A 23,563-nucleotide genomic window follows, 5' to 3' on the forward strand; every position below is an offset into this window, starting at 1 on the left:
TCTAGATTACAGTCATATGACTGCATTTATCGTGAAACGGGGGAAGAGACGATCAGAGCCTGTCACAGATCAGCAGATACCTGAGTGGTGTTGGAGGAGATGTGATAATGTCTGCAGTTATTTTACCCAATCAGACAGAAGCATATAAGATTAAAGGGCATCAGAGCTCATTAAAGCCAACTGAGTGGAATCGTTGCAATCAGTGGAGTCGCTCCCAACAGGCGAGGACATGTTGCAGGCAAAATTCAACTTCAGTGTGTTGACAGACACATTTTGATACCAATTAACAGCAAACTGTGTTAACAGCATTGGGCTTTGAGGGGGATAGACAGACCATTAGAGAAGCAGCAAGCTGCTACAATCTGAGTAGTGGGACAGCTTTACCTAGCTTATGTTTATATCCACCCTGGCTGTTGTGTTGTGTTTCCCATATTAATGGTAGTATAATAATAAAAAGATACAAAGAAGAAACAAAAGTTAAGCTCTGCTGTTTTGTCAGGTCATGTTGTGTTTGCATCATTGCAACAGTACAATCTACACTATCCTGTATCTCTGATTGGTGTCTTTATCATCTTTTTAGGAGAAAATTAAGTTCTTTCTTTATGGCTGGCCCCTCCAGCTGTGAGAGGCACAGCCCATTCATTTAAAACCGCTTGTGTTTTGGGACTTGATAGCCGCCACTTAACAGGCTGCTATGAAACAGGAAGCAAGGCAACTTTAAGTCAAATGCTGCATTTGTTTTTGACATGCGCTCACTTCAACTTAAACTCATAATTCTAACTTACTTACTACATATTTCTTCAATGTATTATTTTGTATTATATATTTCAGCTCCCCGGAGATTCAACCAAGAGTTCGCTAACCACAGCTGTCCTGGAAACTACAAGAGAATAAAACATACATCTCCAACTTGGTGCTAAATATGCAAATATGCTGTTTCAGACAATAACTTTAATTAAATTCAATAAAATAAATAAATCTATTTACTGCACAAGATTGTTTTTTTTTTTACAGATAAAGATTTTCACAATGTTTCCTCTCCTCCTTCACTGGTCCCTCTCATTATGTCTCCGTCTCTGCCCGTTTGTTTCCCAGAGGACTTTGGGAAAGGAGAAGAGGAAATGCCAGCACTGTCAGAGGAAACAAGATTCCAGCGAGGATATCGATAACAAGTCTTTCTCTCTCTCTCTTCTCTGAACAGGACGTTTGCATCCACGCCCATCATCAGGATCATCACCACCATCACTGTCTGACAGCTTCCACCCTCCTCAAAACATCCTCCCCTCTTGTTTTCTACTCTCGGACTTGTTCGTGGCGAACGCACGGCAATGGATTCAATGACTTCCTGCCAGAGCAGGAAATTGTACTAAAGGTTTAGTCTATGATGACGTCAGCCTCTGGTGTAAGGTTTCAACCAAAGCACTTAATATTTCCACGAGGAATATAACAAATAAAAGGACGAGCAACTCAAAACCCACACCTATTGTTTTGTAAGCGCGTCCTCTCACTGGTGGCGCCTCGAGATATCATGTCGCTACAGATTCCCATGAGGTGAAATATCAGGCTACGATACAGTTCAAAGTTGAACCATCTCAAGAGAAGCAGCAAAATTGGTGCATCTAGTGTGTGCTGTTGTAGTTAGCATGCTAACGTTCACCAGTTATCATGGATAGAGGAACATCCAGCCAGGGCGAGAGGCGGAGTACTACAGGAAATTGATTGTTGTATGATCAGCGCACACATGTGGAAACATCACTTTCAATTATGAGCTTATTTTAGCTAATGTAGTCTATATCTGGTGATGATGAACCGAAGTATTGGACACATTGAATGTTTGACCTGATAATGACGCTGGAGTGACACTGAAGAAATCACTGAAGTAACCGTGATCTATCCTGAAGGAACATTCATCTGCTCCAGTGTTCACAACAAGTCCTCACATTGATGACGGCACATTTAATTCAAAACCAAAAATGTCAGTTTGTGTACTCGGTAACCAGAAAGTCACTGGTGCTACAGATTCATCATCTGGGAACCATGAACGTCTGTACGGACTTTAGGCCGATCTGTCCAGTAGATGTTAAGACGCTGCTCTGAATAAATGAAAAGATGTGGTGGTGCAAAGGTGCAAAGTCGGGGTGTCAATACTCATCAGATCCACAATCCATCCAACAGTTGTTGGGTTATTTCAGTCAAAATCCAAAGTGGTGGCGCTTAAGGGGACCATGAATGTCTGAACCTTTCACTGCAGTCCACAGAGACGGACCAAGAGACGATGCCATTCCTAAAAAGAGCCAGTACCAGTTCGCCCAAAGGATTTGATCCTTTTCACAGTCAGTCCCCTGCCAATACCTGCTTCCTGTTTCTTTGACTGCTACCTCTCATCCTGCTCTTTCCTACCTCGATAACATCTTCACATATTCTCCTCAGCATTAAATGATCACAGAACAGGGAATAGAGACAACAGAGACGAGAGGAGAGCAGAGAGCAGAAAAGAGAGTCTGTATGAAACTCATGTCGACAAAATTACAGATAATAAACTGGGGATTCATGTTTTTCTGCCTCCTGCAGTTTTAAAGACAGGCTGCTACCTTGTCTCCCAAAGGTCCTTGATCATAAAATCAACTCCACAAGTCGATAGAACAAAGAGAAGCTCTTATTTTGCAGAACACTTTGGGGAATCTGGCCGGGGGAAACATCTATCAAAGCACTTCTTCAGTGATCCTCATGCTGCTGTTCCAGACGGGAAAAAGTAAGTTAGTTTTGAATTTTTTATTGAATTCAACATAAAAATCCGTGTCTGCATGCATCTCAATCCTCTTCAAAGGCTCCTTTCGATTAAAAAAACATGTACTATGTTATGAATGTTCTTTATGAGATACGGCAGACAGAATATACCTTGTCCACATGTGTCTGTATGTGCCTGCATGCACATTTGTACTGGCTCCACGTATCTGACATCTTGGACAGATTCCTATTGGCTCTGATGTTGCGATAACCCATCTGTATGTGTTTGTCTGAACACAACAGCATCAGTCACTCATCCCGATGACTGATGTCTCGTCTGAGTAGTGTGACACTGATGTCGAGCCTCAAAACCTTACGTTCTGTTATGCTTTCAATTCCAACACAGGGGGATGGAAGAAATAAATTGTGGTCGCCTAACTGTTGACATTGTTTTCATTTTTTTTTTTTTTAACCTTGGCGAAAAAGGGAATAACAGCCAAGCCATGAATAACAAGCCATGAAGACAATATCTGAGCATCTTCACTGACGCTTTACAGAAAGACCTCAGATCATGAGATCTTATTGACGATCATCTTGCCTTAAGATGCCTTCGGGGCAAAACGCCCCAGTGACGCTAGTCTGCAGCCGACCGTGACCTCTGATCTCCCTGCTGAAGCAGGGGACGGGACAGAAACACAACGTAGCATCACATTATTTCTGCCGGAGCATTTTTCTGTAAAGATAGTTGAGATGTTCGGTAACGACCCTGACCAGGACACAAGGAAACAGATTCACCACCAGAAGGTCACGAAGTACAGAAGCTATTTTATCGTCATCAGATAAGGGGTCAAAATTCCACACTAACCAGCTCAAACGCAGACATTCCTCGGCATGCATTCACCAAATATTCACATTTAAAAACTTCTTTTTAAATCTGATTACTGGAGGGATGTCTGTCTCACTTCAGCCTGATTATTAAGAGGTCCCTTGGCTGTAGTGTGCACGCTGAAAAACAAATGCACAGCACATAAACACCCACTGTTGTGCGTTTCAGAGGACATGCTGGAATTATGTAACATAAGAGAACCAGACCGTTTTAAACATCAAGCTAAAAGAAAAGAAGGGAAAAGCTGAAAATGAACCAGTGCGGCTTGATGACATGAAGCCGAAGCATTAATCAGCCACAGGTTCGTTTGTTCTCGTCTCGTTTTCCTTCCCCCCAGAGGAAGAGAGAGAGAGAGAGAGAGGGGGAGGAATCAGCCTTTTCTGGAGATATGATGTAATCTCCATCTGCTTTTGTGGCTGTGCGACATACGTTAGCTGTTGTAGAGACGTACTGTAGCGTGACAGAATACGGCGGTACGTTTTATTTCCGTCAGACAGCATTTACCCTCTGAAAGTTCGTGTTCTAACCTCCTTTGATCCAGTAAAGCTTTTCCAAGTTTTGTTTTATTTATTGCGACAGTGATATGAACCAGAGGAGAAGTGGAGAAAATGAAGGAAAAAGCAGAGAGAAGACAAACAAGAAGCCTTTTCTTGTTCCTCTAGGAAACACTTTTGCATGTACAGAGGAAAGACGGTCCAAGTACTGTGAATGTGAAATATAGTCACTGAAATACTGTGACAAAAATGTGTCCAGAGAAACCAAAAAGAAAAAACATTTGAACCATATTTTGCACCTAGACACCTTCGTCTTTTCACCTCTGCTAATCCCTAAATCCATGCTTACACTGAAGGAACTGGTTTCTTACTGAAGAGCTCAGGTGGGGGGATAAATCCTGTATTTTTAAGCAGACATTAGATCATCTGTTACACTTTATTAACTCTACTGGGGTGCAATGGCCTCTGACTCACACATTTAACATTTAACATTTAACGCACTGGCCCTTTAAAGGAGCAAACACCTCTTTATAGACACACACACAACCACCTTTGACGGCCTCAGAGTTCACGATCTTTTCCAATATCTACGTGTAAGCAGTTGTGAATTTTAAAATAAATGTGCCTGCACATTGCATATAAATAGGACTTTATCTTTCTGCTCACAGATCCCAGCACACATAACTCTACAGCATATTTTTGCCCGTTTCTAAATGCCACTCTTCTCCAAATCAAATACACAAACACATGCAGAAAAGCTATGAAATCCCCTCAAATTATGAGCTTAACTTAAGTCAAATTGCAATCATGGTTAGGACAAACACAAGTGCATCATTCTTCATCTCCCACATCTCTGAAAAACTGATGATTGCAGCTAATCTAAGGGCGTTAAATAGTTCATTTAGCTTAAGACTTTTAGCCAACTCATAAAGAAACACTCCATCTTTCAGTTTATCACAAAAATTCACATTAAAAATCATCAAACTTGGAAGTAATCGGCGACGTCACTACAGCCATCAGACAAATGCAAGAGGAGAAGTAATAGAGAGTTAGATAAAAAAGTACTGGAGTAAGTAGAAGTACCTCAAATTTGTAAATTTCACCACTGACTATAGTTTAGTAAAACTTAAATACCTATATTTCAAATATATCAATGCTGTTTAATCCATTGGTTTCTGTGAAGGGTTGAGTCGACAAAATAAACTGTACTCTAAATGTAAATGACATTTTTATTCAAACGGTACTTGGACAGATTTTGCAGAGCTAATAAGTCCTACAGCCTGACGATAAGATCCAGTCATCATTTTTTGCTTCTCAGAGACAAAAATCATTACTCGTGCCTCCAGCAGAGCTTCAGAGCGAGCAGTGCTGCTGCTGTTTCTCTAATGAGGACCGTCTCTATACAGCCATCCTGAAGCTGCACACTAAAAACAATGAAAGAGCAATGAGAAAGAGTTGTATAAGTATCAGTGATAACAAAAGTCAAAAGCTAAAAGGAAATGTGACTGCGGTGACAGCTCTGACCCTGCCGACCCCGGACGCAACCATCCATCTTAGGATGAAAGGCGTGTTGGGATGTGGGCACCATTTTGGGGCGGGCAGGGATTCCTCCACAGGGAAAACTGAGGAAATGTGAAAAATGCCAACCAGGGCTGTGATGATGGAGTCGTGCTGTCCCTGAACTGACACTGTCATGTAAGAACGGTCATGTGATATCTTCAATTTATGGAATTTGCTGCTTGTTATTGATTTTATCGTAGAGATTTGTTTCTTAAAGTGCTAATCTCGCCTATTTCAGCGTAATGATTTCCCAAAATACCTTTCGAGACAACCACAAACTAACTTCTGCACTAAATCTTTCCGAACACAACAAATCTTTAAGCCACCTCTCTGAGTAAATTCCTGGAAAGTTCCGCTCTTTATTCCCCCGTCGTCTTTGACAAGCTGCCTGCTGCTTGTGTAACAACACTAAGTCACATTAAGAAGTGGATTTCTGGACAGATAACATCAACTTGAAATGACGGAGGCCACTGCAAATCTTCTTAAAACCAAGAAAAGTGTTCATGGCAGAGTTTAGTGAGCACAGCACGAAGCAGGATTTAAAAACATGACGTCACACAGTATTACTAACGTCCTGCAATTAGTGTCATTTGTTTGTTGTAAAAAAGCAAAAATAATAAATTATAGTTGAAATATACTTATTTGCTCTCTTCCCAGGAGTTTAACAAGAAGATTGATGCTCATCTCATGTGGGTGCTTCACCTGCAGAGCTGAAGTCATGCAGTGATTAGCCTAGCTTAGCATAAAGACTGGAAGCAGATGGAAACAGTTAGCTTGGCTCACCAGCAGAGTCGCTGCACAGAACTGACGGGCAGATAAACTGTCATCAACAAATAGTCACAACACATAAACCACATTTAGTCACTTTTACATACCTGTATGTGTTTGGATTTAAGAATTCATTAGAGTTCATTAACAGACATTAATTGGCTCAATTCTTAAACACACAGACGAGAGAGTGATTTCAACCTTTTCATCTGATGCTTAGTTAGAAAGTAAACAAGCATGTTCCCCAAAATGTTAAACCTGGAGCAGCCTGATGTTTATTACTAAAAGACTGCAAACAACACCTGCTTTTCATATAAATATCAGTATCAGCTTCTAAAAAACCCATTAGGGCCATATTTCAAGTGTACGAGCTGCAAGTGTTTATTCTCATCAATATTCCTTTAAGATTTACTTTTCCAGCATTAGCTCATCGTCTGCACTGTCCTGCTTCATATCCATACAGATAAACCAACAGCAGAGCCATCAGTGATGACTCTTTTACTGCTTCCCACTCAGCGGTTCGTATCAAGGGCTCAGCTCAAGGGCACCACAGCATGGCTGCTCCCCTGGCGAATCTTGCGGCTGAACCACCTGAAGCGTCGCGGCTAAACTCCTGTCAGGATCTCGTGGAGCGTCAGGAACAGTTTGCCATGTGAGCCGAGGTCTAGAACGATCCCCCAGCCTCACAAGTCAGTAAATCAGCCAGACGCTGACGGCTGTGGCCGACCGACAGAAGATCCATCACAAAGTCTAAACGCTGACATGCACCGTGGAGCTGCCAAGGCCGACACAGATGCACAGGGGCGTGTAAAGGAAGATGGATACGTGTGCATAGACAGGATGGCAATTCCTGCCTTTACCTTGCACTGATTTTCCATGTGTGAGTTAAGAAGATTGAGGGGCAACGCACACATGCCAACAGTAATATCTATCAGCTGAAGGTAGATACAAAAAGAATCGTCTGGCTCTTTAATGGCTGGATTCCTGCCTCACATCGTATAATACAAACACAAAGATAGAGTGAAAGAGCGAGAGAGAGGAGAAGAAGGAGGGAAAAAAAGATGGAAAGAGTCTCGTCCATGTTTCCACTGTTTTCTTTCCTGCTCTCTACGCCTCAGATTTACATGACTAAACACTCAGAGGGTCCAGAAGTGGGAATCCTGTGGTTTTCCTGTCATAATTCAATAAAGGTCTTCCCAGGACAGTCGCCGCTGTAGCTGTTCACACACTCGGAGAAAACGAATGCAGAAATCACGCGCGCACACACACCTCTACAAACGTGCAACTGTGGTTTTAATGCGGCCGAGTCACAAACCCATGCAAGCACACGATAAAAACACACAGATGTTATCCGTCCTTTCCGGAGCAGCAGCGTGATTAGTGTCTCTTCAGCTACTGATTAACAGCCTCCTCGACCACATCTCTCCACACACTGGTAGCTCTGCCCTGATCACTTCCTACAGGCCCAAAGCTCTAAAACCATCACAATGTACCTTACAGGGGGAAACAGGATCAACAGCAACAGTTTGACAAGTACTACACAAATAATACTGACATACATATAGTATGAAAGTAGTTACAGCAGCATAAAATACTCCAGTACAAGTAAATATCAAGTGTTCACCCTCTGCAAGCAGTAACATTTCCTCAAGTGTCAAAAGTAACATTCAGATTTGTTGTCAGGCGAAAAGATCAGATTTAAAAGGAAATCAAGAAAGTCAGGTGATGCAGAAAGAAAGGAAGGAAGAAACAAACTGGGGACAGAGATTAATAAAGATAACCGCCTATATTTTATGAGCGTACGTGCTCATGAATGTAGATTTAAGGAGCATTACAAAAGTATTATTTGAGTGATATACAGTGATATACAGTGATGTACAGCTCCCTGACCAATTTTCAGCCCCAGCTAAAAGTCTAAACCGCCTTCTTCTACAGCTACACAACGTTTGACAAAAGATTAATATTATTTGTTGCTGAAATAACAAATCTAATTAGTAAACCACAAATCTGTGAAACTGTGCAGCTTTTCTTACAGGTTGGGATGCCAAGACAAATGCAACCGTCTCCTCCCGGTCAGGCTAACTTGGAACAAATTCCTCTCATCTCCTCTCGGTGAGAAAATCCTCTGAGTAAACAAGCTGGAATAACGATAGTAATAAAAGCTTCAAGCGGTTCAACAGTCCATGCAGGGTAAAGAATATCCTCCACATGTTTAGAGCAATGACGGCACACGCTGCATCTCCTCTGATCCAAAAATACTAAAATGGCCACAAATATGAGCATAAAGTTTAGGTTTAGACCAGGCTCACATTTTAAACTAGCAAGACTAAGTTAAATAAGATAAGATAAGAGCCCAACTGGTGCACCAGCAAGTCTATTTAGCCTAAAATAGATCTACTGGAAATCTACAAAGTATAGAATATGCAAATGAACACAGAGTATCAGTTGTATTACACACATCCTGTATTTTACTTATTCTTTAGGGCCTCAGTGCCTTTAAAGCTCAATAAAGCTGGTCACTTATGTTACACACCAAAAACATGAGCTTAATTATGTGAATTATGAATCTACTGGGCGTTTATGTTCAGAGTTCAGTACATTAACAGTCCCAGACACTTCAGTGCTCCCAGTAATTCAGAACAAATGAGTATTTCTCTCATTTCTGCAGCGAAGGCTGTGAACCTGCAGCTGGAAGTACCCACAGCACACTGGTTATATAACTGTGAGCACGACCGATGGGAGATTACACACTGTTTATGAGGACACCCTGAAGGCACTGGCACTCACTCACAAACCACTGTAACCACACACACGCACACACACACACACACACACACACACACACACACACGGACGGACGACTGCCTACACCAGATGCCACACAAACCTTGGAGGCATCACCAGAGAGAGGAGCACAGTGCACAGTGGAGGGAATTGATTAATATAAAAGGTTAAAAATACAACTTCTCCTCCTTCATGGCTTCTATTCTATATTATTGACCAATTTATCATCAAGCCCACAGTGAGATTCGTGAAATCAGCGGCTGTATTTAAAATATGTCAGGACAGGGAACAGGGAGGCACAGCAGGAGTCAGTAAAAGTATGAACCAGCGTCAGGTTCATTCTCAATAATATTTAAAGTCATATCTTATCTCAAACACATTCATTTATAGCTGTTTCCATGAGAAACCATAATGTTAAAAACAGTAAATCAATACATTCCTGGATATTTGTTTTTGTGTGAATATTGTAATTGAAGTTACTTTTGATGGAAATGGGATTTTATCACCTTGTTTACATATTTAGATTTGCTTTTAGCTGAAATATGACTACATATCCCTTGAGTCTTAGCCACATACTGTCAGGCTTTCACTGTGTTGAGTAATTTATTTATATCTAATTTTTATTTGAAGGGTAACATCAACAAATCTCGTGAAAATTACCAACATAATTTATCCCACTAAGAAGTTTTGTGTGTGTATCCAAAGCCTGATACATGTTGGAAACTGTATTTGTCCAAAAACCTATTAAAAACACGTTGATGAGTCACCCTACTCCACTGGGTGACATGCTCCTTCATTATCCTCAACATTTGCTGTCATTTATTTGGACTCAATCCCACATACACCATCCTGCTGCTGGAAATACTCAGAGCGCCAAATGTGTATCAATCCACAGCTGAAAATAGTCCCAACAAATGCAACTAATTCTCTCCTGTTTTGGGAATGTTTGCTAAAAATTCAGATGTTTGTAGAAACAAACAAGCTTGGATCTTTATAGCATGGACAGCCTGGGGAAATTAGAAAGTATAAGGAGGATGTACCGAAGATGTTGTTGCTTTTGGACCTTTCATGAGTTTGACAATAAGAAAAATATAGAGCACCTCATCAACAACACAAAAAGGCCCAAAAAAGCAACTTCTAATGAAGCCATTTATAGACAAGTGGAACATAGGCACTCAGTATCATCTAAATATAAATTGTTTACAAAAATAAGGTGGAAAAAAACAAATGCATGCACGAAAAAGCTTCATTTTTTCCATAAAAACACAACAAAAGTTATTGAATGCATTGATAATATTTCTCCATCACACCAGTCCTACCTTACTGACTTTCATTGCACAGCAAAGGATTTAAGTCTTTCTCCTGACGCCTCTCTGACCACACTGTGGTGAGAACCAGAAATGAGCAGGACACTCTTCTGCATGTATTTTTCTTGTGGAAACCAGAGACAGACTGGAGGTGACACTGGAGAAGGGGCCGTCGTGGGATCTGATCCCAGTCCAGCAGAGGAACATGTGGCTACGAAGCCCCGGGGTCGAAAATGAAGACGCCATATCGCCGAACGAGTCACACCCTCATGCTTCCTCTCAGCTTTCATTACCGACGCCCCACATTCCCCCTCTACATCTTCAGCAGCTCCACTTTGCCCACTTTGTGCCTCATCCTCCCTCTTCCCCTCCTCTGACATGTGGTGTTCATTATTAAGCGTAGCATCCAAAATGTTAAGCAATATCCTCACCAGCAGTACCAGCAGGATAAATCATGATACACATATTTCCACACAAGGCCTTGCAGATCAGGATTTCTTTACATACTTCTCTGAGAACGAGCAAAGTGCCAGCCACGCATATTTTAACACGTCACACAGCGTGCATTCACTTGGCCAAAAGCAGATTAAGTGCTATCAAGTGTACAAATGCAGCATCCTGCTAAAAAATAAATACAGCTACTGATGCGTTTAGTGATGCAGCATTAACACCTCATCCATAACACACAGCTGGGGAAAAACAGGAAGTGATTGATAGTGAGGGAAACAAGAATTCTACAGTTTACTGTTAGTTTTACTGTCAAATTGTGCAAAATGAGAAATTATTATAATCATTAAGCTCCGAGAAAAGAATTTGTCCTACAGGCTTTTTGAGTCATGCTTAACAAAGTAAATATACAAAATAAGTAAAACCAGAGTTCAATTTAGAAGCGTTTCTCTCAGGCACAGTTGCTGTGAAGGCAGAAATAATCTCATTTTCTCACTTAAACCTCAGCGAGCAGAGGCAAAGAACAACATGCACAATAGCTAAGAGGCACACACATAAACATCAAGGGAGAAAGTGTGATCGAAGGTCGTACAGGGCTCCTACCAAGGTGACTGCTGCTCTCCTGTGCAAGCTCAGAGTGAGATGTCGTGTGGTCTGGGCAGTTATGTTCTCTGGCTTTTGCGTTTATACGTTTTCATCGAAGAGAAAACAGGAAACGTGGTGGGGTAGTTGTAACATTGGCTTCCTCCTCTCTTATCTCTTGGCTATTTTCTCTTAGCAGTAATAGAGAGACATGCTTATGGATGTGACGGCTTGTTATCGACACGCAGGTAAGTGAGGCAGTTTTTTGAATCGTCGTCACTGAGAACAGCTTGATGGTAGAGGTGGAGAAAGGTGTGATGGCTGGTAAAGGGTGGGTGTGGCAACTTTGGGCATAATTGATTGGCTGAAGTGAACCAGGAGGGCGTCACCTTGTGGATTTTAAACTGATTGGACAATTGAGGGAGGAACAGGAATATATTAGTGGGCGGGAGTCAAAGTGGGAGTTACTAATAAATGAACCGAGGAGAGACTGAAGTAGGTTTTGTCACTGAAGATTATGGTGGCAAAGCTCAATAAATAAGCAGTGGTTCAAAGTAGTTATCTAAGCAGGCCTACATTTCCTTCACCCGAATTATGTGCAGGTTTAATTATTTATCCTATCTTGTTACGAAGGTGGTTTTTATTTTTGGCTTCAATTTCTGTTTTTGTACTCATTTTAAGGCGCGTTCAGTAAATGCTGTCGAGCTTTCAATCACGTCACACATGCTTTATCAGTTATTATGGAATCGCAGATGTTATTTTTTCTGCACTACAAGTTTTTTTTTGTCCATTTCCACATAGCAAAATTGGACACTCAAGCCCCAGCGTATCAATGATTTACAGTCCACAGGTGGATCAGCTCTGGTAGCTAGAACATGGGCCAGATATGTGCAGTGACACAGCCATATCTGAGCCAAATGTAATGCATAGCTGTGTGACCATAGGTCTCCTGTTTGTTAGTAGGCTGTGTGGCTCATTGTCGGGCCAGAACAATTTAGTTATGTGGGTTTTGACTTAACAACAGTTCACAAAACAATCTCACTTTAAAGTCTGTTTAGTAGCTGTTTGGAAAAAAGTGAAAACTATACAGCGACTTTTCTTTCCTTCAACGATATCCCAGTTGATCCAAATAATTGGGACTATATCTTTGACAGAAAGTAGTTCCAGTCAAACCTTATTTTCTATTTTCCTCTTAGAATAGTTTGTCAGACAAGGAGAAAATGATTATAAGAAGAAATGGCCAATATATAACAATAATGGACCCCATTGGCAACTCTCCCACTTTCTGACACGGCTGATAAGGATCGGAAAAGAATTAAAAACAGTAAATAACCAGCTCTCCACATAGATAAAATCTAAATAAATCTCTTAAAACCAGGTCAAACTAAACCAAAATGATCTGCATACCAATAACATGGATGTAATTTGTTTATTTGGCTGAAATTACCCTTTAAAGACATTCCTTTTGAATGTGTAACCACCTGTGCCAGAGATAATAGTTCAGCCTGTGTGCTAAACAGCAACCGCAGCGAGACAGATGACTAGAAAACCAAGCATCCTTTACCTTAAACACATTTACTTGACATCTGATCACCTCACATAGACGGCAACAGCATGAAAACCTACACCAAAAACTTAACAAGCCGCTGCATCAGGTGCACAGGTCAAAGCAGCATCCAGCATATCAACACGACCAAGTCTTATCCCGCATACTTGGGCTTTTAGTGGTATTTAGCCTCGTCACGGAGCCAAATAACGCTCCAGATCCACAAATCATAAAAGACGAGCAAGAAATACGATTGAGCCAAAACGAGCTGCACGTAAACGTGGCAGAGGCTTTCGAGACAGATGGGGTAACAGTAGAGAGAGAGGAGGAAAGGCTCTGCTGAGAGCGAAACAAGAGATGACAGATGGGCAGATGCAGAAATAATAGTTTAAAAGTGATGCAGCTGTCTGGTAATGTCTGACAGGAAGGAAAAGGGGAGAGACAAACAGAGAGAGAGAGAGAGAGAGAGTGCGTGCTTAATTCGTGCCATCAACTTTGAGATTTAGCTGGACTTGGTTTCGTCAGTCATGGCCAAGAGATGCTTCAGAGCAGATCCATTACTGGTATTATGATTGTAATGGCCTGTATTCTCAGTTTTTATCATGCTACTTCCCGTAGTATACGTTTGACACAATACAGCGGTACATTGTGCTTTTGTAGGGTGTTGTATAGATAAAAAGACGGATATCTGGTGCTACTGTAAATACAGAACCATCCTTAAATAGGCCATGTATGTATAAATACAGGATTTTTTTTTCAGCCCAATATTTCCTGACTCCAGCTTTCTCTGTTTATATTTGAAATCAAACTGCATATCTTTAGATTCAAACTGTTGCTCCACCACAACAAGACAATTTGCTGCTGAAAAGCACAGATTAAATGATTACTGAGGTAGCCAAGAGAACCATCTGCAGTTTAATTTATAGTGAGAATAATGAGTAATTTAATTTCAGCCATAAAATGTATTTGGCTTCATTGCACACAATAGGATTAACTGTTGTCTTATTTGCTGAGTGTGGAGAGGAATGATCACGGCACAGACACACGCAGGCAGTCACAGACGCACAAGTAAATACTTCAGTGCATCTGCGATTAGTTCAGTTGTAAATGTTGCCAAATTAGTGGATTTTAAAACTCTTTCCCTCTAAAAAAAGGGGAAAAAAAGCACTTTAATTCTCTTATAACAACATTTGGCAGCTCATAGTATTTTGCATTTCTGGTTTGACAGAAGTGACTTTGTGTCTGACAGTTATTATAGAGTCTGGTATCAGGAATTCTTCAGCGATCATTAAAAACCTCCACAGTTAATGTCCTGACCCCGTATTCATCACGTCCTTATTGGGTGACTTTCATGAGCCTGTGCAGCGTCATTCACCTAATGCTCACTTCTTCATTAATCACTGCAGATATGACTAAACGTCCTTAAGGGCAAGTCTCTGACAAATCGCAAAGCAAATTGTAAGTCAATTGCAAGTCTATCAAGTCCCTGAAAGCTGACTTTTGGGTCGTCTTCAGTCGTACTGTTCTGATCCACATTAGATGTAAAAGAAAACACATCCAAACACTCAGAGAAGCTCAGATCTCAGCCGATACTGAGCTGACTGCCACTGAACGTGTTGAGTGAGAAGAGAATGAAAGCTTAGAAATAATAAATAAAAGACATAATCAAACATTACAAGATGAAAGCAAGATCATCACAGATATTGCAACACAGATTAACAGTCTTAGCTGTCGATCCTGAACTTGACACTCTCACAGTCTGCACACACGCACAGGCCGTTAAGTTTAAAAGGCACAATCACGCTTTACAACCTACAATCAGCCCATAAAACGTGTCGGGTCTTTCCGTAGTGTCGAACCCTCGGCCCTGCAAAGCTCAGACGCTTCACACTGTCAGCACAATATCACCACAATCACCACAATAGTGCATGAGGTGATAACAACAGTGAGCGTTTACATTTTCAGTTTTTGCTCTCACTACCGAACCTTTACAGTTAAGCACAATGCCCAGTCTGTTTTCTACACTGAGAACATGATTGACTTTTTGGCCTCTTTGAGGCATTGAAAACAAGTTATGAAATGTATTTACACATTCAGCAGACACTGAATCGCATTAGCATCCATTTGCAGTCATGTGCCTGCCCGCATGATGAATGGAAGCCCAATATTCACTCTCCTTTTAGCTCTGTTTTTGGTCTCCACCAACTCCTGGGGGAAGTATGTGGCTGTGAAAATTGCTAAATGTTCCACTATGTTCACCAACTAGTTGCTGACTTTGTCTGTCTGCCATTTTTGTGTACAGGGAGCTTAATGGAGCCATTTAGTCTGCTATACAAGTGCGACAAATGTGCTTAGAATTAACCAAATAGATGTGTACATTTTATTTTTATTTTATTTATTACTGCGCTTTCTCCCAGTACTTCTATTTTTATATTCTACATATTTATCGTGGCTTAAACCGGGACCTGAGAACGTGATATCGTACCTCCCCATGTGTAAATGTGTGTTGGTATGACAAATAAAGTTCCTTGAATACTTGAAAACAGTAAAATTGTGGGCCATGAACCCAAAACAATGACCTGAAAGATGGTGCAACTCCACACTACGAGTGAAACCTTTTACATAACAGATAATTATCTGATCGATTGTTACTATAAAGGAGTATTGATTGATGCAGCTTTAAAGTGATTTTGAATCTGACTCTCTATTGGTAGTCTTGAGTTTCCTCTTAAAAAACATGCTGCTGTGCCATTAATAATGTTAATCTGCACTGAGTCAACACACACTACAGTGACGTTTAACAGGCCAGAGGGTGAAAGCAGTGGTTAAATAAAGTCAGAGTTATTTATCCTACTAAAAGTGATTTGTGCTGCATTGTGTCCCTGAAAGATCAGACAGCTAAGCAGAATAATAAAATAGAATAAGGAAAAGTTTATAGGAAGCAATAAAGTTTTTTTTTTTACATTATCAGGCAGTACGACAGTCATAATATAGAGATATACCCTCAAATATTTGCATTCAGATCAACACGATTATCCTAATTTAAAGATATTTCCCATTACAATTACCCCATTAAATGAACTAAACACGTTGCATTCAGATCCTTTCCATACTCGAGGCACAAATGAGAAAAAAGGGAAGAATTATAAGTTTCAGGAAATTTACTCCAGGTTTCTATGCAACCACCAAACACTCAGCACTTCTCTCTTCCTTGTAAGCACAAAGTAATCCTAATTTTCCTCCCGTCCGCAATCAGAATTTATTACTGTTTTAGGGCAGCGAAGGGAACACGGCTCCACTTTTTCCACCTTTGCCTGTGGCTGTGCTTCTTTTCCGTTCTGTGTATTTGTATATCGGAGTATAAAAACTTATTTCAACATGCTTGGTGGACAGATAGGCGCCGAGCCAAGGAACAACTGATTGGACCTTTTGGTTTTCTGCCATCAGATGATGATCATCTTTTAACCCCAACTATGAATCCAACAGATCCAAGAGTCGACATTTTGCTGGCCAATTATAAAGTAATTTGACTTTTGAATTGTGAAGGCTGTCTCTGGGTGTAACGGTAGAGCTGGATAATTATTCATAGAAATAATTTATGATTACTGGGAAACAAGTCCAGCTAAATTTAATGACAGTGCAATAAAAACACGAGTGATGACATAACTGCAGGCCGCAAGCGACTGATAAACATGCTGATCTTTAAATTGCTAAGATAAAACTTTAATCTTATGTCTTGTCCCCTTAAATGTACACTTTTTCATGACTTAAGTGGGTTTTAAAAAGGCAAAACCAACAGTTTTTTTTTTACAAAAAACCCTCAAAATTAATAATTCATGTCTAATTCTATATATTTTTAAACATTTCACAGCATTATTTCACAGTCTGTCAGCAAATATAAGAGAAGTGGAGATGGAGGGGTTGCATGGCAACAAGAGGCACCAAACAAATACACATGCCCATGCAAAGATATAAATACACACACACACACACAGGCACATGTGTTACCCACCACATAGTAGAAATGCATGTCTGGTCGCACAGGTCGGTCTTCTACTGGAAGTGCAGAGCTGGAGGTTGAGGCGACAATGTGAAAGTGAACGGTCCATCCAGCAGGAGCATCGGTCAGGAGTGTGTGTGTGAGTGTGTGTGTGTGTGTGTGTGTGTGCTAGTGTGTAAGGCCCTTCCTCGCCCTCACAGGTACTCCAAAGAATCAGGATGTTCAAAAAAGCCACAACTCTTCTTCTCTGGCTCTTTCTCCTCCCTCTGCTGCTTCCTCTTTTCTAACGTTGCTGCTGTCTCTCTTCTCTCCTCCTTCTTCTCTCCTGCACTTGCTGTTACTCCTCCTCCCTCCTTCCCTCTCTCTCCTCCCCCCTTCCTCTTCCCCACATGACTTCAGTCCCTCATCCCTCCCTTTTTCTGTTTTGGTTCCACTTCCTCTCTTTTTTTCCCTTCCAGTGCAATTTAATCTCCTGTTTCTGTTTTTTTTCTTTTGCCTTTCTGTACCACCCATTGGTTCTCTCTCTCTCTCTCTCTCTCTCTCTCTCTCTCTCTCTCTCTCTCTCTCTCTCTCTCTTCTTCTTCTTTAATATTCACATTTATATATTTTATATTTATACATTTCTTTTTCTCTCCTCTTTGTTTTCTAAATGCTTAAATTTGAGACACGTGTTTAATTTCAAAAAGCACCTTGAGCAGCAGGACAAGTTACTTTCTCTTCTCACTCTTTGTGTCTCTCTGGGTTATTTGCAGATTGATGTCAGTACTTCCTGTGCTAGCGGTAGCCACCACTGTGTGTGTGTGTGTGTGTGTGTGTGTGTATGTGTGTGTGTGTGCGTTTATGTGTGAGTGTGTGCGTTTATGTGTGTGTGTATCACAGATAACATGGCGTGCTCTCTGCTGTCAGAAACAGGAAGAGTGGAGTTTGGTAGCTTGGCCCTGATGAGAGAACCTTCTCCTGTGTGTGTGTGTGTGTGTGTGTGTGTGTTGAGTGAGTGTAAATACCCTGTCCATGCACATGAGGCAGTTTAGATGTAATTAAACTCGGGCATTTTATAGAGAAGCTGTTATAGTAATCACTCCGCTGAACAAGCTTACACACACACACACACACACACACTCTGGTTGATGAAGTGTTACCAGTTCATGACCTTTACCTTTATCTATATGTAAACAGATCTAAACCTGTTTACACCACATTATCTGTATTAGATGTCCGTACATTTGCATTAACATACAATGTTATCATCAGTGTGATGGGTCAGCTTATATTTGTTTCCATTTCATTTCATTTTGCACGCTCTGCTTAAGTTTTAAGGAATTGTATTCCATGATTGCAATTACTTAAACTTCACCTAGATAATCTTGTTACAGTTGGAAGCTTTCTTGGTCGGGTAGGAACAACGAACACTCGGGTGGCACAAGCTCTTAACAACGAGCCCTCAGGAACAACCTACAGTGCTCCGTGTATGACGAAAAGGAGTGAAATAAAAATGACTCACTGCTTCCTTGAACCACCAGCACTACAGCCAACTACCAGCAGAGCTCTCATCCCTTCAAATAACAGAGTAACGAGTACAATAACATACAAGTCTGGTATGTCAACAGTCATAAGCTGTATCATCGACTCTGGAAGTCCTGGTTTCTCTCCCAGTCATTTTTATTCTGGGTTTTTCCAGCATATTTTGACTGAAATTATTCTGTACTTTTCCATAATCATGCTAAATTGTAGTTATTGAGGGCGCTTGCTACTCCAGAAACTTATGTTGTTGTTGAAGTATTGCTGCGGTTTAATATTCTTTCCTTATTCTGCAGAAAAATAAGGTTTATTAAGCCACACGGGGTTGAGAAGCACTTCATGCACGGCTGCGTCCGAAATCACTCACTGTTTGTTATTTTGTAGTGCTGTCTGAAGAGTCATTATAGCCTATACAGTGGAGTCTAAGTATCCCACAATGCATTGTAAGAAGTAGTGTACAACGGATACAAGTGGTCCCTAATCAAGCACTATATACCAGCATGCAATGCAGGGGAGAGATGGATGTAATTAGCAGCACGGCGAGGAGAGTCTGACGGTGTTTATTCATTATGTGGATGAGTCCTCTACACTGGCCCATAATATAGGTCATAATATTTGATAGTTGAGTTTGTTTAATGATCCAAAACCTTAAACAATTTCACTAATTTAAATAATGGAACATCTTTATCAGTGAAAAACACTTCAGCTGTATTATATACTTCTACTGCATGTCTCAGACTTCCATCAAAACTTTATCATTTTAGTATTTAATTGCTTTAATTACTGCGATATCAATCAGATCAGAGGTGGTTTCACATTATTCATGTGATGATGTTATATTCGTGATTTCTATGATTTTGTGTGTCATTTTTTGTTTCCTTTTCAAGGTTGCACTGACGATAAATAGACACTAGATGGTACTAGAGCTCAAAAAAGTGATACAGCAGAGGGTGAAAGACTGTGTGTGTGTGTGTGTGTGTCTGAATAGGAAGGATGCAATTATCTCAGAGGATGTCATTATGGAGCTGGAACATGAAACACTTAACAGAAACAGATTTGATAGCCCACCTGAATCCACACACACACACACACACACACACACACATATATATATATGCAGGCCAACTTGTGAGGACCCTTCAGGTCATAAATGCATCACCAGCCTCTAACCCTAACCAGAGTTTACCTTATCTTACCTTAACTTAACCCTTGAACTCCACTCCAAGACATGAGGATCAGATAAAGTATCCTCCCTTTTCAAAAATGTCCTCACAAAGCACAATACTCTAATTTGTCTTCACTAAGATAGTAGTTCAAGCACACACACACACATATACACACATGTATATACAAAGAGAGACAGCCCTGAGAAGACCGGGACAGGTAATTACGTGAGTTTGTTTTTGCAGAGAATGCTGACTCGCTGCGTCTTGGAGCAGCTGATTATGAAAACATCCATCTTCCCTGCAGCTACAACAGCTCGTACATTCTTAATGAAGACACAGACACAGCTTAAGACTCTCCCCGGGCTGTGAACCTGCATGAAAACTGATGCTTTTAAATAAAAACCATGTGCAGCACTGATCTGGGTTTAACAATTAGAGGAAACTTCTGCCCATATACCTTCCACAAGTGTTTCCGTACGTCTAAGGGGTTATTTTGGGGTGATAACAAGCGGTTATTCACTTTTTGGTGAAGTAGTTTTATATTTGCTTTTCATTTTAATCAATTCCAAATAAGTTTGTAAGTGCCTTGCAAAATGCCTGTGGCAAGTTAATGTGGCCCTGAATGGGGGAAAACAGGAGCAGCACTACCTCCTGCAGCACTATTCTGAGATTCAAACGTTACACGAGGATGTATTTTTATTCTAAAAACCAGCAGGAGTCCATAAGGTTTTATATTTAGTAAGAAGCAAATATAAAATGTGGGATCAGAGCTGTTTCCTGTCATGTAGGAACACAAATGGATGTTTCTTTTCAGTCGTCTTCTGCCATATGAACATTGCTCGGTAATTCTGAGACAACGTGGCCTAAATAAGCAAATAAAGATCAGACATTTCATCAAGAGGTTACAGTTGGTGTCTTGTGCTTCACTGTGAAGACAGAAACACCCAATTAGCAGAAATGTTGTTGCCTCTTCAGGGAAACTCATTAATACGATTTCAGAAGTTAACCTTGAAGACCAGCAGGCCACCCAGCACAAACAACAGAGGCAAAGCAAACAAACAAACACAGTGCGCTGTTTTTTTTGTTTTTTTTTTTAAGCAAGAAAAATAATTTATTTATAATGATATAATAATTTCATCACATTGGCATTGCATAGCTGCGGAGGGAAGCGTTTGTGTGTGACGCCTCCTCGCAGCTACAGATCACACCACTGGATGGGGCAGGGAAACAGAGGTTATTCAATACATACACGGAATATTCCTTTAAATATGTCTTTTTCAATGGGGAATAACAAAAATAGAATAGTTCCAATAACTCTGTCTGTCTGTCTCTCTCTCTATGTCTCTCTACTTATCATCTCTGTGTCTTTATAAGCTGCCTGTACAGCCCCTAAACTGGGGTTTAAATTGGGTTTGGGGGGGTTTGTTTTACTGTGCTTGGAGCAGCAGGAGGGTGGGGCTTACCAGAGAAGAAAAACATCTGTTTTTGTGATGGGCAGCATGACTACTCAAAAGTAACCCTGACATGTCCAAACACTAAATCCCACCCTCTGGCGCTCCAAGATATCTTTGGCCCAAATCTGCAACCATTCCCCCGTCTGTCTCTGCTGCTCTTTCACCCTCCGTCACTCTCTCACAAAAGCTGGGCCACACTTATTAATTGAAAGAGCTCAAACGTGGGATCACAGGCCACGCACACTTGTAATTTTTCAGCAAAATACAAAATACACTATTGACCCCAAATTAGGCTCCAACGAGGCCGTTGAAGATTTAGTGTGATGTGTGGTTTTCTTGAGGTTACTTGTAGCTCATCACAAGTCAGCGACACTCAATCACAGTTGGGTTTGTTGCATCAACAAAAAAATGAGTCTCAACAGTGTAGTCCTTCATAATTCAGCTCAACTCACTCCGAAACCGTGACGTTTGTGGATTACAGTGAGTGAGTCGTTGTAAAGTATCGTCAGATGAGTACCGCTGTGCTGTGATGAGCTACGGCAAAGTTCAGCACTCACCTAAAAACACCCACAGCTAAAATACATATTTAGTTTTTTGCCTAATTTCATATTTCATTGTCCATGCTCAGTCCTCTCCTTCCCCTTGTCCCACTGAACTTGAAACAGATAACATGCGTGGGTGCAGATGACTGGAAGGGAGAAAGGTCTTCATAAACTATATCTGAAAATAAACACCCTGATCCAACCTGAACCCCAAATTTTACACAACCAATGACCCGAACCGGAAACCTGATCGGTGGGTTGAACCTGCAGGGTTTGGGTCGGGCAGCAGAACTCACATTTGTAGCGCGAGCTGCCGCTTCACACCTTCATCTGTAACTACGTGGTGTATAATTGTTGATTCGGTGAGCACAAACTGATTCTTCACATCTCATGCAGGCAGTTGCAGTCAATGTGTTTTGTAGCGTGGGGTGTGTTGAATGCTTTACAGTAAAAACAACATGCTGTTTCCTGGGTCTGATATCTGCTCTGATGGTGAACCACTGCTTTTATTCCAAAGCTTTTGTGCCCGTTCTGTTAGATTTCTCCTCAAGGTGGTGAAACAACAGTTAGGACTTCTGTAGCAGCTTCTGACAGACTTTATTGGTAATTCCTTCGCTAACACTGGGGTGACTTATGGTCGACTTTGTTTTGGAGTCTAACGTCTGAAGGGTTGTTTGTGTTGGTCTGGTGTTTGGTCTTGTTTCAGTCGCTCTGTTCATTACACTTGAGAAATTACAGTGAACATATTATTCACACAAACGCAGCTTTGTTTAGCTTATTCAGACAGACTGTAATCTGTCTGTTGGAGAAAATGATCCTTGCCTGAGCTCCAAGTCTTCAACCTAACTCCTAACTACACCACTTTTATTTATGTCTCTTAGCAACAGGTTGCTGTTTGGCTGTTCGGTATCTGCGGAGGCCGAATATAACAGACAATTAATTAACAGGCGACCACTATGCTCTGTACTGTCTTGCTTTCCCATACCTTTCTAAGGAAGGAAACGAGAGAGTGAGAGAGAGGGAAAAGCCTTTAACATGATTACTCCTCTGAGTCACACGACAGCTGAGAAGGAGGAAGAGAGGAGGTGAAGGAGAAGATGATGGAATATGTGGTGGTAATCCCCACATTCAGCACAATCAAACCTTTGCACCACAACCTCGTTTTCCCTCCTTCCTCTCTCCCCTACTTGTCCTTCTAAAGAAGGGATAATGGATTAGATATTCAATATATTTCTCGCGTCAGCTCTTTTCACACTTCATAAAAACGTCATTTTCAATATAATATGCTGTCAACATCTTTTAGAGATTGGTAATTTAGTTCTACAGACATTTCTCGGAGGCTGAGCTGCTGAAATATTCTCATTGGTTGGATTAACCCCAAGTGGGAGGAGCCAGATTCCTCCAGGCTGTGTATGGGAAGAACTGAGGGATCAACCAAATACACTGAACACTAATTGCTCCATTTGTCAGTGAGTTTGTCGTTAGTAGAATTAAAAAGTAGCAAAAATATGGCACCAACGTGGCAGTAATGTCCCGGCAGGTGACTTGGCTCCTCCCACTCATGATTAACCCGACCAATGAGATTACTTCTACCTTGGGTGCAACTCGTAAAATCTACAAAAAAAATGACATGTTCTTCTCAATATAATAAGTGATTGTATTCCTACAAAAGGGATAGCCCCCCTTTTTTTTAATACCAGTGTCCCCATAGATTTCTTTGTTTGTATATACCTTTTCTTATGTCCCTAATAAAGACCATCGATGTGCTATGTCCAGAATATC

General features: G+C 40.9%; 1 protein-coding gene across 1 annotated transcript in view; it reads right to left on the reverse strand.

The window, feature by feature from the left end:
- arhgap36 (Rho GTPase activating protein 36) overlaps nt 1-17,319 on the reverse strand; it is a 55,470-nt gene extending 38,151 nt beyond the window's left edge. The window contains exon 1 of the mRNA XM_070854453.1: nt 17,114-17,319. Coding sequence (XP_070710554.1) covers nt 17,114-17,131 — 18 coding nt within the window. The 5' untranslated portion in view covers nt 17,132-17,319. The remainder of the gene's footprint in view (nt 1-17,113) is intronic.
- Nucleotides 17,320-23,563: the final 6,244 nt, after the last annotated feature.

This window comes from Pempheris klunzingeri, chromosome 23 (assembly GCF_042242105.1).
Source record: "Pempheris klunzingeri isolate RE-2024b chromosome 23, fPemKlu1.hap1, whole genome shotgun sequence".
NCBI lineage: Eukaryota > Metazoa > Chordata > Actinopteri > Acropomatiformes > Pempheridae > Pempheris > Pempheris klunzingeri.